We start from the raw sequence: 16,652 nt of genomic DNA, 5'->3' as shown, positions 1-16,652 counted from the left end.
CTACCCCTGGTAAATATCAACTCTACCCCCCTGTCGACCTGTCGAGTGATTTTCTGAAAATCAATTCTACCCCCCGGCATAAATCAACTTTACCCCCTGTGAAGTGGGGCAAAATAAATCAACTCTACTAAAGTTGATTTTGGTATGTAGCAGTAGGGTAACGGCTAAGCAGTCCTTGTCTCTCTTTGGTCTAACCCTCTGAAACACCCGCTAGGCTCTTACTTTCCCCGATCAAATGAAAATTTAACGTTTTGCTTTAGGGTTAGGGTTAGGGTTAGGGCTAAATACCCCCTCTAGTCTCTTTCGGCTAATACTTCCTAGGGGCTACCCTAGGGTTAGGCCTAAGTTAGGGGTTTTTTTTTTTTTTTCTTTCTTAACTAACACTTAAAGCTAACTTTTCTAATTACTTCCTAGCTTAAAGCAAAACTAAGGGTTAGGGTTATATACTCTTCCTTATTTTTCTTTCTTTTATTCTCCGGCTAGGGCTATATACTTCCCCTTTTTTTTCTTACCTTAAGGTTAGGGTTATATATATATATATCTTCTATTATCCTAGGGTTATCCTAAGAAGATTTCTTTTTTATTATTATTATTTTTTTTTTTTTATTATTAAGACTTTTTATCTTTTTTTTTCCTTTCTTTTATTTAAATATCTAATACTATTTTACTAATAATAACTAACCTCTTTTTATATTACCCTCCCTTTATCTTATTCTCCCCTTGGTAGTTGCCATTATGGCTGCCTGCTATGCCGCGTTGACCTGGTCACCTTGCCGTCGTCTTCGTGATACCCTCATGTGCCAGCCCCATCTCGACCTTAGTAACTTTGAGAGCGAAAAGGCGCTTCAGCTTAGTGGTCAGAGCGATCCCTCTGACTAAGGGACAGACCCGGGTTCGAGTCTCGGAAGCGTCTAGCCAGCCTCAAAGAGCTTTTTTTGCTGATTAGAATAATATTATTTTTGCCTACCCTGGACTACTATATCTTTCTCTTTTTCGTCTTTCTTCTACTTCTTTTATTTTTACCTCCTCTTATATTATTTATACCATCTCCTATAAGCATTCTAATTATATAGTCAAAGCCAGCTATTATCACCAAGTCCTATTCGTATGTATAGTTACCGTTAAGTATTATGTGGGTAGTATACCTACTGTGGGAGCCCCCCCCCCCCCCCCTCTCTCTCTCTCTCTCTCATATACTCCTTTGTTTTTTTATTTTTATTTTCCCTTCCTATTATTGCCTATCATATCATATTATATATCATTATATATAACTAGTCAAATGTATTACACTATGCATAAAACATAGTAATTAACTAAGCTCTTGAGTTTGTCTCCACTTGAGCACTAGATCAAAGACGGCCATAGCATTGGTCATCTCTCGCCCGCATACCAACTTGCTATGCTTACGGCCCAGCCAGTCAGCATAGTCATCCCGACCTTTGAAGTCTCGACCGGCAGCCTCCTGGACTTGCGACCATATATCTGCCTCCGTCACGGCGGCCAACGCCATAGGGACTACAGCATGCTTCCACCGACATGATGCTCCTTTGGTCTCGTAACCGTCCCGACAGAGCTCCTGCGATACGTGACAGTAGAAGCAGCTCAAGAAACGTGCCTGTGGATCCTTCTTGTAGTTGACCAGACCCTGAAAGCTCATGCAGCTGGAGAAGGACAGATCCTTCTCTGCTGTGGCACCACAGGTACCCCACTGGTGCCCGGCCTCCTTGACGCCATCGAACATCCAGCAGATGCGGCAGCCCATCTTGCCAAGCTCCTCTATCTCCTCCAAGGCGGCCTCGAAACGTTCTAGAGCGAGGGCATCGCGCCTGCCGCGGGCATGTGATGCTATGATACCCTGCGAGGATAGCTCACTCTTCCACAACAGCTCATCGCGGCGGCAATTATCGCATCGGACGGCATCGAGATCTCCACAGTCCCGTAGGTCACCGTCCAAGCATTGGCCAAGGAGGCGGCGACGGCAACCTTGTGTCCGGATCAGCCTGCGTACCTCGCGCGTGCTCAAGTCTAGGTAGCTGTCGCGGATATGGTCCTCAACCGGCCAGTCCTTCTCCTCGACGACTATCTCTGCGGTGACGGGCTCCCCAGCTCGCCCGCCCCGCCCCGCCTCCTGGGCGTAGTCGATGATGCTGAATGGGGCCTCGAGATGGATGACATGGACGATGCCTGCAACATCAAGGCCCGTGCCTAGAGCCGCGGTAGCCACGATGTAGGGTGTTTCGCCGTTGACCCATGCCTGGAAGCCCTGCTCGCGCTGGGCAAGGAACTGCGCATCGCTATCATCGCGCTGAGCGTGATAGTAATGGCAACCAAGCTGCCGGGCAAGCGCTCTACACTTCGCGTGGCTAGTGCAGTATATGACCCCCTTCTCCCCCGGTGCTAGACGTGGGAGCCGGGCGTCCACCAGCCTCTTCACCTCCATGACGCCCCGTCCGTTACGGACGCGAAGGACGGAGTACCGCACGTTCAGCCGATGGCTCGAAGCCCGTATGTAGAGCGGAGCCTGGAGCTGCATGGCTTCTTCGAAGTCGCGTTGACGGAGCGGCGGCAGGGTCCCAGTGAGGAATACGAAGGGACACCCCAAGCTCCGCAGGAGAACGAGGCACCGGAGCTTCGCGCGGTAGGTTTCGGCGGCAGTGAATGACAGATGGCACTCGTCAATGACCACTCGGTCCAGCCTCCCCCTGACACTCAGATCAGCGGCCCACTGCAGGAAGTCATCGGTGACAGCCGCCTCGGCCGAGACCAGCGTAACCCTGGGCCAAGATTCACGCGCCTCGGGCCAGGACTTGCAGTCTAGGCCGGCGTCGACGCAGCGTGTGACTAGCTGCCTCTTCAACTCGGCGAACGGAGCCACCACGATGGTCACGCCTGCACCTGCCAGCATAGCCGGGACCATGAAGACCAAGCTCTTCCCGCCGCCCGTTGGCAGCACGGCAACCAGCGGGCTCTGCTTCGCCGCGGCCAACCTGACGGCCTCTTCTTGCTGGGGTGACCGAAACTGGGCAGCGTCATCACGCAGGACAGCCCGGAGTGCCCGCAGGATCATGTCGTCCTTCTTCTTGTCCCCCACTGCTGCTGTCATACCTGCCCTTAGCTTCTCGAGCGAGGCGATCTTGGCCCGCTTCCGGGGAGGGTGGCACTTCTTCTCCTCGCCGCCAGACTCGGCCGCACCCTTGCGCTTCGAGGACGAAGTTGACGGCGGCGGCTCCAAGGCCGATTGCTGCTGCGCGTCGCAGCCGAGGAACTTGTGCCAACGACGGCTCACCTGCCCGAATATGTCCAGAGACTCGGCCGTCAAGCGCTTCAGCACATCGATCGTGACACCGTAGTTGGCGGCTGTCTGGCCGGTGTGACAGGCAGCCAGATCGTCCGGCGCCTCGTACTGCTCCGACTCGTCATCGTCGTCGCCGTCCTCAAAGTCTGCCCGAGCGGCCCCCCGGTCGCGAGCGTGCTTCTTGCTGATGGCGATGGCGATGTGGCGCCAGTCTTGGAGCGTGATCCTGCGGCCGATATAGTGGGAGGTCCACTTCCCCATGGCCCCAGACATACGACTGCTCTCCCATGGCCCCGTCTCGTTATGCCAGATGAAGTCGCTCGGCGGTGCCATCTTGCCATATAGCTCCCATCTGTCCGCCTCCCAGCGATCCGTCAGCGGTCGGATGTAGACCATGTACATCACGAGCAGCTGCCCGATCCTCTCCGGCAGGAAGCGGGGGATCACCTTCGGCGAGTCGAAGTGGGCCAGAGACTTGTGGTACTGGGTGACGAGCACAACATCGCCGTCGATGACAAAGACGTTGCGGTCCCTGTTGATGCCGTTGACCAGGCGCAGGCCCGTGATCTCTTCCCCTCGGCTGGGCTGGCCGCCGGTGATGTGGGAGAGGAGCAGCAGAAACTCCTCGAACTTCTTCACCAGCTTCAGGTACTTCCTGATGCCCGCCCACTTCCACTCGCCCGCTCGATCTAGGAACTCTGTCTTCCGCGAGCCCATGACGAGGTCCTCGAGCATCTCGACCTCCTTGCCAGCGAGGTCGTTGGTATGGATGAAGGACCGGCCTCGTCTTGTATGGGTGAGATCATCCTCAATGCCGGCCAGAGGAAGGATGAAACGCTCGTCGTCGCCCTCCTTGAACATCAACTGACCCCACAGCAGGTCCTCGGCGTCTTTCGTCATCCTAGCCACCATGTGACGAATCTTCTCCATCAGGATCGGCTTGCCCATGAAGTACATCATCTCGCCGTCCTTGCTCCAGGACACCATCAGCCGGCTACCAGTCTCCTGCGCGATCTTCCTTCCGTATAACAGCAAGCTGAGCGTATAGCCCATGGGAGAGTATGTCGCCTTGCAAAGCCAGGCGTCTCGAACCTGGGCGAACCGTTGCGCGAGGTCCGTCATCCCGGCCCGCTCCCGGGTGGGTATGGCCCACTCTCCCAGCAGCGCCCGCCCCGTGAAAACGAGACCCGCAAGTATGTAGGTGAATAGGTGGGCAGGTCGGAGCTGCCCCGTCTCGCCGTCGATTCCCAACACGCCGACGAAGTGCCACAGCGGGCTCGCAAAAGGGTCCCCGTCGAGCCGCTGCATCCAGAAGTCCGCCAGAATCTGTAATATCTCTTCCTGCAGCCCCTCGCCTGGCTGTTCCTCGTCCTGCAGATGCGCCCAGAGCTGCTCGAGGCTGGCCCTCTGCGCATGCGTGAAGCGGAAGCCGTGTTCGGCAAACAGCGCATCCTCCTCCAGCGACAGCACGTTGAGGCAATAGCATAAGAACCGCTTCACATATACCAGGTAGCGATCCATACTGGTCTTCTCCTGCAGCGGCCCGAACGGTCGGCTGTGCGCATCGTGAGGGTGGGGGCTGGCCAGGAGCAGGCGGGTCATCAGGGGCATGCTCTTTAGCCCGCTGATGCAGCGGTCGAAGAAGAGTCGATCCAGGGCCGCGGCCATCCGTCGCAGCTCGTCGTCGTCACGGCCGGGCATCCTGCTGCAGGCTTGGATATCCGCCAGATTCCTCCCGGCGAAGTTCCAGACTGCAACCTCCTGGCATGAAGCGAAGGCCATGCTTGTCTTTTCCTGCAGCGGCCCAAACAGCAGCGGGACTCTAACCTCCGGCCTATCAGCCCCCATCCCCAGTTGAGGCCGTGACGCAGAAGTAATAGATAGCCGACCGGGGAGTAGTGAAGAAGGTCTGTATGTGGACGCTAGACCAGAGCCCTAAGCGGTGTCCTATGTCCTTTGTTCCGTGAACCTGATTGTGATGTACCTTCAGGCACTTCCAGCTTCTAGTGAGGAATCCACATTGCGTACATGCGAAGCCGGTGTGTAAAGGTAGGCCCTCAATGGCTGGGATCGGGTTCAGTGGGCTATGTGGGAAATCATCCTTGGATAGTCCCTGTAGTTCGAGCCCGGCGTAGCGAGCGGAGATGATACGCCGGGTCTTAGCGCCGATATGGGCATGCTGAGTCTTTAAGTGACTGTCGAGGTTTGATACAGCATAGCCATGAGTCTTGCAGACTAGACATCGGTATGCTGGGTAGTGAAGCAGCTCGTCGGCCATGGCCTCAACCCAGTAGTCTGCGTCGAGTGCTAGGCCTGGGCCCGCAGTCAAGCCCTGGTCAGACCGCGGCCATTGACTCGAGGTACCATCGTGTGCCGGATCCATTTGGTTAGTAGCTTCCTGTGTAGCCATACTCGGGCTAAGGGATGGGCCAATGTTGACTGAGTCGGCGTAGTTTCCAGAACAATCGGTTAGGGTTAAATCGGCCACTCTGTTGCGCTTTGAAGCGATTCCAAGTGCTTCAGTGGAATCTGCGGAGCGTAGGCGCCTTCTTGGGTTAATTGCTCGCTGGCCCGTAGTATTTATCTCACCCAAGACGACGGCATCACCATTGCATCCATCCCCCAGCCGCAGGAACTCATGCCACCTTTTCGAGACACGTAGATATAACTGCAGGAGAGCGGGTTGGAGCTGATTTGGAAACGCACCATCGAGTCCATATGTGATCGACCTCTGTAGTTGCATATGACCGCTCTGCCACGCATACGCTGCATCTACGTCCCCGTAGGCGGCATGACTGCTGTACCGGTCGAAGCTTTCTGAAACGCCCCGAAGGTGTCTCTCGGTAATAGCTATAGAGAGCTGCCGATATAGCTGGACTCCAATGCCAATGGAAATGCCAGGGGTGGCTTGGCTAAGCCGCTGAAGCTCTCTAGTCAACACCGCGGTGGTCCATGCGGACTTCGGTCCAGCAGGAGCGAACAGCAATGGAGTGGTGGCATGGCTCGCGAAACAGACCCGCAGAAGCATGTATGTCAACGGCCGAATATAGACGAGATATCGATACATGATGTCTGTAACTATATCAGGCAGGAAACGGACAACATAGAATTCGTTGTTGGTGGATATTCGGGTCTTATGATGCCTCGTGATCAGACAAAGCCGCCCACCATATAGGCAGATGCCACGGAGCTGTGAAGCCGTATTGCTATGTCGAATGGTTAAAAGCTCCGTTGCCCGTGCACATTGTCCCGACGATAAGTGGCATAATAGTAGGATCATCCGGAGGAGATCGTTATGTGCGTCGATATAGCCGCACACTGCTTTCTTATCCCAGGAACTGCGTTCGTTTTCCCCAACCAGAGTAAGTCGATTAACAGGCGAGAGACAGGCCTTCATGAGGAGCTCCAAATAAGCACTTGCTATCCCGTTGACCGGGTCGGAGACAAAGGAATACCCAGCCGTGGCCGTCGATAGTCGGTCCCGCAGTGTTTTAAGATCGCGGTTTGGGGGCACCCAGTCATACATCAACCGCTCGCACTGGCGGGTTGCTGCCTGAATTGCGCTGTGGGTTAGGGTCCGAAACCCATCCATGGTAACTCGAAAGCACCCATCCCATGATATCTCCTCACCATCGTCACTCCATTCGAACTGGATTGTCGGGCCCTCCGATTGACGTAGGGACTGGCCATAGGCGGCGAGACTAATAAACTCCCCGAGTGGCGATAACGTCCCGTCACACATCTTATTCTTACGGATATCATTCAATATATCCAGTTGCCCATACTGAGGCCTTTGTAATAGACCAATGTAGTCATGCGAGAATCTAGGCAGCACGGATTCCATGATAAGAAGCCGAGTACAATAGATAAGGCTGGAGAGGATGCTAGTGAATTGAGCTGGGCGGAGAAAGTCGGCCCCCATAAGCGATGTAAGTCCGCATGTGGCGCTGAAGTAGACAAGCATTGTCGACTTTGAGTTTCCATCTGCAAAATCCTCAGTCGCCATAAATAGGCAGAATTGTAAGACTAGGTCGGCCTTGGGGTCTTGTGGTGGTGGTGGCGGTGGTGGTTGTATAAAATGTGCATTGGGGTCTTCGTCCTCGCTATTATTCCCCTCCTCTTCCTCTTCCTCCTCCTCTTCCTCTTCCTCCTCCTCTTCCTCCTCCTCCTCGTCTATTAGGGACACATTCTCAAAACTATCGTATTGTTCCCATGCAGGATCATCCCATAAGGTCTCCAACGCCATCCTCTGAGGCTTAGAGAGCGTTCGTTGACATAGACGCCTGGTCAGTGTCGGGGGTAGACGCCAGAGTCGAAACCAGAAGCATAGACACTTTTTAAGCAGTTGGCGATATCTTCGTTCTGTACTAGGCTTGACGACTAGCTCAAATGGGCGTTTATAGGGTCGGTCAGGATATATGCCGCGAAGCCATCGCCGGAGGGAAATATCGGTGTGCTTGATGGTATCGTTGGAGCGTTCGAATAGACGGTCAAGGGCGGCCATCATCCGGGTCAGCTTGTGTTCATCCTCCTGACTGCTTATTAGAGCCTCGTCCTTATAATTGGCAAGCCATAGCGGCCCTGAGTTTTCTTTGGGAGGGCACTGAGCCATCGCGACGATTAGGTCTCGTCGCGTATTACGGAAAGTCTCCTCCCAGCCAGTTCGCCGCATCCAGTTCGTTATGAGGGCTAGGTCGGTTGCGCTTGTCGTCCGGCCGGTGGTTTGTGGCAGACTACCCCGTGCTTGTTGGGAGAGATATTGCTGCTCTCTGACAAAGAGTCCCTTGGCGAATACCTGTATAGCTTCTGGCGCCTGGTATATGGTGACAGGCGTGTGTGGTCCCTGGGGCTGACCGCGGTATAGATGAACCGTCCAGGAACGCCCAATGTTGCTCACGGTCCAGGCCTGGAAGCTAAGTCGGTCTAGGATATGGTCCTGCAGCCAGTGACTCTCAGGGAAGCCGCGTCCTCTGCTATGCTGGATATCCTGGGGGTGGACTTCCTTTAAGTGCCGAGAGAGAACCTCGAGGCTAGTTGATCGGAGCCCGCAATGCCTGCAGGCGGCGCCCTGCTGGATGCGGAGGTGAGGGTGGGGTGAAGAGCCATCCGACCGCACTGGCAGTGTCTTTGGGTCTGGAAGGCGAAGGGTTCGGATGAATGGGCCAAGCCCTCGACGAGCCAGCTTGGAGATGCCATGCCGCTCTCCGAGGTGCCGCGAGACACGGTCTCCATCGGCCTTGAGGGCGAACTTGCATTGAATGCATAGGATCGCTGGCTCTGGCTGGTTGAGGTAAAGTCCGAGGCGGTCGAGCTGCTCAATCATCGTTCACTTTGGCGAAGAGGATAGTTGATTAGGAAGAGGATTGCTACTCGATATTGGGCTGTTTAGGAAGGAGGGCTCCCTTCTCTCTCTGACTTACCTCCTATAGAGAGAAAGGGGAGGGCATAGGTAGGGATCCCTTGCTCCCTTGCGGGGTCTACCTAACTGCCGCGATGGCTTCTATGCCTACTCTGGACTTGAACAGAATGATGATTGGCTGCATTAGTGTCACTAAGGAAAACGGGCCCCATTCCCAGATGATCCCTGATAATTTGGGGAAATGAGCTGGATTTTGGGAACGGGCCCCGTTCCCGAGGTGGTAGTAGACAAGGATGGTTGGGGATAGGTGATTGGCGCAGAAGCGGGAATGGGGCGCGTTCCCGACTTGAATACTTGGTAGGTCGAGTTTGCGACTATCACGGCCATGAAGACAGGCGGTAAGAATCGCTACCGCCTACTGGCTTCTCCCTCAAAGTGCATCAGCGAGGAGGAGTGCAACAAGAAGGATAGAGCCTATTTCTACAAGGATGTAAGCAACAAACCCTCCCATGATACCTAGTCGCTTCTCCATTCCCTGACCATTTCTCAGTACTATCTTGCCTTTAGCTACTTAGTAGGAGGAGGAATAGCCCTAACGACGCCCTACCCTCTAGAGGGTAAAGACCTCACTACCCTACGCCAGTTCCTCCCCGACTTAAACGGAGCACTTATCAATAATTTTAACTACTATCTATACCCGACGATGCACCGCGATGAGTATCCACCATTTACCTCGTTTCCCCTTCCCGATAAGTACACCGACATCCCGGACCCAACTATCCCGTCAGGAAAGGACTTAGACTTTATAAACCCTTTGATCTATCCCAAGTGCTACGTTAACTTTGCCACTATGCCATGGGAGAAGTGCATCGGGAAAGAGTAGTCAATAGTGTTTCGTCGGTGGTTAGAGGAAAGTAGATTGCTATGTAGCTGCCTATAATCTATTCTTGTTGATCTTTATGGCATATAGAAAAGAGACTTCAGGGTATAATACAGGGTTGAATAGCTAATAACACTTGGTATTGAAGTCCACTCGCCCAAAAATAATCTCTAGAGACTTTCCGCTAAACTATTAGTAAGAACTTGCATGCACGATGGCTCAGGGCGAAGCTAAAGTTGACCACGTCTGATGGTATACACAATAAAAGCGAAAGCTCCATAGATCAAACTGTACCAACACGCTTATATATGCTTCCACAGATCCAATGCCTTCCAGCAGGTATCGAGGCCAGTTATGACTTTGAGTTATGCACTGTCCGACACCCTGATGCTTGTCCGCCAGTTTACGTAAAGCGGAGTATCGTAATAAACGCAATAGCATTTTACCGAAGAATCATAAAATAGGTGACATTGCCAACACGGGCAATAAAGGCGCTTTCTCCTTTTTTCCTCACACACGCAACCCGACGTACTATTTCACAGCCCGGGGAGCTTCACCAAACCGTTTTTGTTACAGAAAATCCCCTCAGATACAAGTATGACAACGGTTGCAGAAATGATTGATCTCGTATGGCCGGGAGGCTTAATATAACTCAAGGGTTAACCCTAGTAGTATTTTAAGCGAGGGTCATGTCATGCGCTAAAATATATCTGGTTGGTAATTGCGAGCTAGCTTTCTTCTTTCTGTTTTATTCCACTCCACATCAGCCCATTCATTATTCTACATTTCAGCATCCCAAAACCCACACCCACACCCACACCCTCACCAGCCGTATCCTCATAGCCAGGCTCTGTCAAGATGTCTGGCGTTCTGAAACAAATGATTGATCAGGTTTGGTGCCCCCCACGTGGGTCCAAGCTGGGACTTGAAGGGTGGAAGAACCCCAACAATTTTCAGCACTACCGCAAATGGGGCTTTACCATCTACCGCACCTATTACGGCAATGACGAGAATTGGCAAGCGCTTCTATACTCTTTAAGGCATCAGACTAAACTGGCATTCGGAGCCTTCGAAGACGACAAGGAGATAGACCAAGACGTTAGGCGAAAACTTCAGGAATCATTCTATCTCGATGTCCGCGACGATCCCTCGCAACTAGACGGGCTCGATGTTCGAGGTCTTCGGAAATTTTGCAACGCCGAAAAGCTCAAGGAGACTGAAGTCGTAGAGAAAGGCGGCCAGAAGTTCCGCGTGAGCACAAGGCCTCGTGAGAGCCAAGCCATGGCAGACCACCTATTCAATTTCATTCTGCTTGCTGATGAAGCAGTTTTGAAAGATATCGAAAAGGGAGAATCTATTGTCAAGGCTGTCTCGTTGCTGTGGGATGGTAACTCGGGATGGGGATGGATGAGGATCCCAACAGGCTATCTGTTAGAGTTATGGACATTCCTCATGTGGAATGATGACCGAACGGAGTACTGTCTTTGCTTTCGCGGGCCTGAAGGAGATCTTGAGGACCATATCTGGGCCGGGGACGATGCACTTCACTGGACTGGAGAATATTCGGAGATTCGCCCATGGCGGTACTACAGTACCCAAAAGGATTATATGTACTAAGGAAGTATGAAGCATCAACCCGAATTGTATTCGTCAAGATACAAAACGTTCAATCCAGCCTGGAATGAATAGATACAGAATCTAGATAATTCCCGACCAACACAACCAAAACTGAATACAAGCCCCCAATCAAGTCCCTCCCATCTCCGTATCTTCATCTTCCTTTATATCTTCAGGTTGAGTAATAGGACTGTTAAAAGCCGGAAATCCCTCAGTATCAATCCTTATCCGATCACGATCACCTGCCATCTCCTCAAATTGCGCCATCATCTCGCGCATCTGGCTGGCATGTCTCTCCTCCACACGCTCATCCTCCATCAGTTCATGGATCTGTGCAACCATATCCGTCATGTTCTCCTTGAACTCGCTGACCACTTTCGCATAGTAACCCTTGATCCAATCAAGCCAGTAGTTGGCGATCCGGACATTCGCGCCAGTATGTCTCTTGTTGTAGACATCCTCGGCAAACTTCAATTGCACATATACATCCTTGACGATCTTGTTTAACCTGACCAGGGTTTCGGGCAGATTCATGTATCTAAACACGCTGAATCTTCCACGGATTCGTCCGACTATTACCCTGGCGTCCTGCTTCCATTCGTCTTTCGATTTGTCATCCGGGTCTAGGCGCTTCTTTATACTAGTTTCAGAGGGCCTTTTTTGGAAGCGAAGCATCTGGCAGGATCAGTAAGCCAATCTGCTATTAAAAGAAGGGGATATGCATTAGGAGGGAGCTGATAGAATGGAATAGGAGAGAGAATCAGGAGTGAACAGAGGAAATAGAAATAAAGACAAGAGAAAGAACCTACAAAATTCTTGGCATCGTTGATATCTTTGTCAGCAATCATAAAGACCTGGTCGTTAGTCACGCTGCCTAAACACTCATACGCACGTTCGAAGAGCCTTGGCAGTTTTCTGCCTCCAGGGAGTTTAGGTGCTTTGGGCTCTAAGCTCAAGTCGAGATTCTCCATCTCGAACCAGAACTCAATTGGAATGGGTCCATACTCTGAGAGTTTACCAGTTGAGGGTATACTGGCCTTTATTAGCAAACATTTCTAGGTATATATGTTATGGGTTATATCATACAGTCCCAGGGCTGATCCTGCGAGAAAGGCCTCATAGATATTCTTATCGAGGACATGCTCAACTATTTTCACCTATTAGAACTGATACCGAAGAGGAACGTTGGGCGGATGATACATACGATGTACTATAAAATCACGAGCGTCGCTGTATTTCCTTATTCTTACAGCGGGATTTTCGCAGGGACCACGGTGACGTATCTCCACTACTCTATTGAGGAGTGGATTGTCTTGGGGAAGTTTGCTGATATCAGAATACTACTTGCATTAGTTTGAAATCAGAATTTAGCAGTGCTAAAAAAGACTTACTGGAGGAACCCTCATCTGGAAGTCATGTTTTTCGCCATCTTCATCCGTAATCTTGACAGTACTCACTTCTCCCGATTCCTCCTCGCCGGCAGCCCGGTGGTGATGGTGAGAGTGGTGGCTTGAATAGGAAAGATGGTTTGAATGTCGGCCAAACAGGGCAGCATGACGACGTTTGTTGTCGGCCTTAGCGTCCTCGCCCAGCTCCCCACAGTCTCCATCAGAATAACAGAGAGCTGATTCCGTACAGTTGAGAAGTAGAGTATCACCGTCCTTGTCACCGTTCAAGAAGGCTTCGATCTGCGCGGCCCAGTAAGCGGGATAGCACAGAACCTTGCGGGCGAACACAGCAGGGCCCTCCCAGTCGAATCGCCAATTGTTTCTGATGTAATTGGACATGTAGGTAACTTGCAGATAAAAATGGCGATCTCGAATAGCAGTGTTCCAGATGAGGTACATCTGAGGTAGCATAGCATCACTGCCTAAACGACCAAGTATTCTGGTAAGGAGCTCCAGAGGCGACATGTCCAAGGGGTGTTCGGCCCGGACAGCGAGCTCAGTAGATGAAGACGATAGGCCGCGTTTCTTGAGGACCTTGGAGGGGTTGGGACAGTATTCATCCGCTATCCAGTCGGCCATGTAATTCTTGTAAGCCTCGAGCTTCTCGTTTGCTTCCCACATCTCCTCGCCGTACTCTGTCTTGCAACATGTGGCTTGTCCGCCAACCTCGTAACTGGAACACACATGGAACGCCCAATCGATGGCGACGCGGACGCGGTCGCTAGGGCAATTGCTGCGACAGGTTCCTTCGGGATATCCTGGGATCATAGGGCCAACGTTGCGAAAGATCTGGCAGTCGGTGAACTGCAAGTCTTGCTTGGTGCCGCAGCAGTAGTTGCGCATCTGCACGCCCAAAATGTCAGCGCCAAGCGCATTCTTCAGGTTATTGCACTCCAGGCCACCAGAGCCTGACCCGGATCTGGCTACGGGCGTATCGTGGTAGCCCGAGGGACACTCGGGCTTGCTGTCACACTCGGGATACGCTCCCCATGTGCACTCGCCGTAGACCTTCATGCTTTCGCTTTCGGTCGTGCAACACGCCGTCTGCACCATTGGGGGATGATTGCAGTACATCTGGTTGCTGCCGATCTCGGTCATGCCGCTTGGACAACTCGTCGATTTCTTGCAAGCACCATTGCCATGACCGTACCATCCACACTGGGGAATATCTTGGTCGGGAGGACAGCAGAAGAGATGCGATCCATCACCACCACAGCCAGTCTCGTCATACATCAGCTCATTCTTCCGAGCACCTTTGTCGAGACGGCCAACGTGCACCCAGCCCTTAGGGCATGATTCCTTGCAGTTTGTCCATCGACATTGCTCGTAAGGCTTCTTCACCCACGTGCCTGTCTTCTCGTCATCGTCAAGGGAACCGCTCGTCCACTTACGTCCAAGTATGCCGGCCAATGCCTTGTTGTACCTGGCATCTTTTGTATCATGACTGATTGCCCAGACCATAACACCGCCCAGGCATCTTTCTCCCGCACGGTCAACTTTGATCTGAAGCGTCTCTTCATCATCATATGACACCCATTGCTTGCCCCATGTCACCACCTGAACGGCCTCCTCTTCGTAGAGCTTGGGTTTCAGCTTGCGCTTCTCGATCTCATTTTGGATTTCCGAGTTGAGTAAGATACCCTTTTCTCGGCTGCAACTGCCTGCATTAGCCGGCCCATTAAACAGGCAGCCGGGATCTTTGCATGCTGCTGATTGGACAGTAAAGGCACGACCATAGAATCCTAGGCCCATGACAACCTTGCTCGGGCTGATGTCGTTGCGCCAAAGAAGATCCAGTGCTGACTCGATCTCGGTCAAATTGGTATGGGCATTGAGATAGGGCTTAGTCCAGTTGACGTGCTGGTCCCAAGCACCGTGCAGGTCGTAGGACATGATGTTGAAAAAGTCAACCGTGGATTCCTGAATCTAGTTAGTTGGGTTCCAGACTACTCCTCACGACTGGAAATATACTTGCCAGCTTCTTGATGTCAAAGTACTGTAAGTACCAGTAGGATGCAGGAAGGGTGATAGTTAAGCCTTTGTCGCCTGAATTCATCAACTTCTTCAACTTCTGCATGAACTTGGGAAAGTTGTAGTAATCGTCTTCTTTGCCGCCACGCTTGTCGTCAACAGGATATTCCCAGTCCAAGTCCAGGCCATCGAACTTATGCTTTGCCATGAAAGACTGGAGAGAGTTGAAGAACTTCTGTTGATTATCATTTGATGCAGCCAAATCGGAGAAGACGTTGGCTGTAGGACCGGGATCATTGAATGTCCACCCGCCAATAGCAAGATAGATCTTGAGTCTCTTGTCCTTCTTCTTTAGAAACATCAGCCTTTCATACATTGCCTTATCCTCAAGCGTATTAGCTTCAAGTGCGAACGTCTTTGGGTTGATGGTGCCAAAAGCAAAGTTGATATGCGTATACAGACCGATAGGGATCTGTTCAGGCCAGAAGACCTCACAAGGTCGGTCTCTGGCCCAGCCTTCGAAGTAGCCGACGACGCGTTCCATTTCGCCGCCCTTCTCACAGCTCGGACGCTTAACTGTCTTGCTTCCACAGAAATCCTTGGTTGTCTATGGGTTACCTGTCAGTACATTCTCGGGGTAGCATCACTTTCATTTACTTACACCGCAGTATCCATGCTTCGAGCAGCAGACATTCAGAGGGCACTTGTCTTTCGTGGCCCAACTGCTGCCAAAACCGGGATTGCACTCTGACTTTCTGTTACAGTCAGAACGGCAGACGGATTCTCCACAATCTTGTTTTAGTTAGCATCTGGCAATCATGTAGAGAAAGCATGTTGGTGTCCTTACAATCGGGGCCAAATCCACAGTTGCCAGACTTGTTGCAGCATCCCTGCTCACACCTCTTGGTTGCGCTGCAGGTCGTGCTGTCGGCTGCTGCTATGCCTCTGCATAGCAGCAGCAGCAGCAGCACAGCGAAAGACGAGACGCGGAAACGCATCTTGGTCTTGTTGAAAGGGACAGGTAAGCCCGAAAGAACGTATTGGAAAGAATAGTCAATCACACTAAAGTTGAATTGAATTGGTGACTGGGAAGAATGTGTTGCGAAACAATGCAATATCTTTGCTGGAACCAAACGTCCTGGTAAGGGAGTAGTTTGGAAGCGACAGCTTAGTCGTCGTAGAGATGACCTAAATTCAAAACCAGTTGGCTTGAGCTGTTAACAAGATACAGACAGACCCTTGACCAAGTCCTTTTACCTGCACCAGCGGAAAAAAGTATGAACCAGACCCACGATCAAGAATCCAGGGTCCAAGAATCCATCACTACCAGGGTTGACTCGCTGGAAAGTTAGCTCACCCTATCGATCATGGGTTGGGCATCATCTCTCCCGGCCCGTCTCACCGCATCGGACCTTTTCACCAACGCAGCGTTGCATAACTTAGGTGAGGGCGGGGTCTTTTTAGGAACAGGGTAGCATCGCACCACTGTGGCTCTGTTTTTGCTGGAACCACCAGCCCGGGATCCTTACCATTCATGGCACTTTAGAAATGGACATGGACATAGATCCACCTGTTGGTTCTACAGAAAAACGTAAAATGCTTGATCTTGGCATCTAGATGGTAAGAAAAATCACGCGCCCGTTCCTGACCGTTGTCTAGCTTCTTACAAAAGGTCTCAAATCATCGCCACTTTGCCATTGATCAAAGTAGGATCCTTGCAAGTCATGGCACTTTAGAAATGGACATGGACATAGATCCACCTGTTGGTTCTGCAAAAAACGCAAAATGCTTGGTCTTGGCATCTAGATGGTAAGAAAAATCACGCGCCCGTTCCTGACCGTTGTCTAGCTTCTTGCAAAAGGTCTCATATCATCGCCGTTCCGCCATTGACCAATGCAGGATCTGTTCAGGACGCGGGATATTGGATATGTAAGGATGAGTTCTCTTGTGCCTTGCGTATCTGCTCCACTTGATAGACGCTGCCGAGGCTAGCTATCGATCGACGGGAGGCCCTCGGCTTGGCTTGATTCAGGGTTTGTCTTGGGTCCCTCATTTTTGGACGTTGTTCTAGTTATTCTATCT

The 16,652-nt window shown here is 51.8% G+C and overlaps 4 protein-coding genes across 4 annotated transcripts; 2 read left to right on the top strand and 2 right to left on the bottom strand.

Moving 5' to 3' along the window:
• Positions 1–1,309: 1,309 nt before the first annotated feature.
• Positions 1,310–8,618, bottom strand: MRS44_015995 (uncharacterized protein; the record flags this gene model as incomplete). Its single annotated transcript, XM_065619439.1, has 3 exons — positions 1,310–5,230; positions 5,280–5,824; positions 6,002–8,618. 3 exons carry the CDS (start codon positions 8,616–8,618, stop codon positions 1,310–1,312), a joined length of 7,083 nt encoding a protein of 2,360 aa, XP_065475511.1.
• A 421-nt stretch (positions 8,619–9,039) lies between these two features.
• MRS44_015994 (uncharacterized protein) lies at positions 9,040–9,537 on the top strand (the record flags this gene model as incomplete). The annotated part of the gene is made up of 2 exons (XM_046281765.1): positions 9,040–9,144; positions 9,205–9,537. The coding sequence occupies 2 exons, from the start codon at positions 9,040–9,042 to the stop codon at positions 9,535–9,537; spliced, it is 438 nt and encodes a 145-aa protein (XP_046123959.1).
• An 855-nt stretch (positions 9,538–10,392) lies between these two features.
• Positions 10,393–11,151, top strand: MRS44_015993 (uncharacterized protein; the record flags this gene model as incomplete). Its single annotated transcript, XM_065619438.1, has 1 exon — positions 10,393–11,151. The coding sequence occupies one exon, from the start codon at positions 10,393–10,395 to the stop codon at positions 11,149–11,151; it is 759 nt and encodes a 252-aa protein (XP_065475510.1).
• Positions 11,152–11,280: 129 nt separating this feature from the next.
• MRS44_015992 (uncharacterized protein) lies at positions 11,281–15,568 on the bottom strand (the record flags this gene model as incomplete). The annotated part of the gene is made up of 8 exons (XM_046283107.2): positions 11,281–11,826; positions 11,961–12,183; positions 12,238–12,298; positions 12,356–12,491; positions 12,543–14,519; positions 14,557–15,177; positions 15,232–15,362; positions 15,418–15,568. The coding sequence occupies 8 exons, from the start codon at positions 15,566–15,568 to the stop codon at positions 11,281–11,283; spliced, it is 3,846 nt and encodes a 1,281-aa protein (XP_046123957.1).
• Positions 15,569–16,652: the final 1,084 nt, after the last annotated feature.

The sequence above is a fragment of the Fusarium solani genome, assembly GCF_023522795.1.
Source record: "Fusarium solani strain SB1 chromosome Unknown bctg00000011, whole genome shotgun sequence".
Taxonomy (NCBI): domain Eukaryota; kingdom Fungi; phylum Ascomycota; class Sordariomycetes; order Hypocreales; family Nectriaceae; genus Fusarium; species Fusarium solani.
Note: the sequence above shows the minus strand (reverse complement) of the source record. Positions and strands in the feature narration are given on the sequence as shown.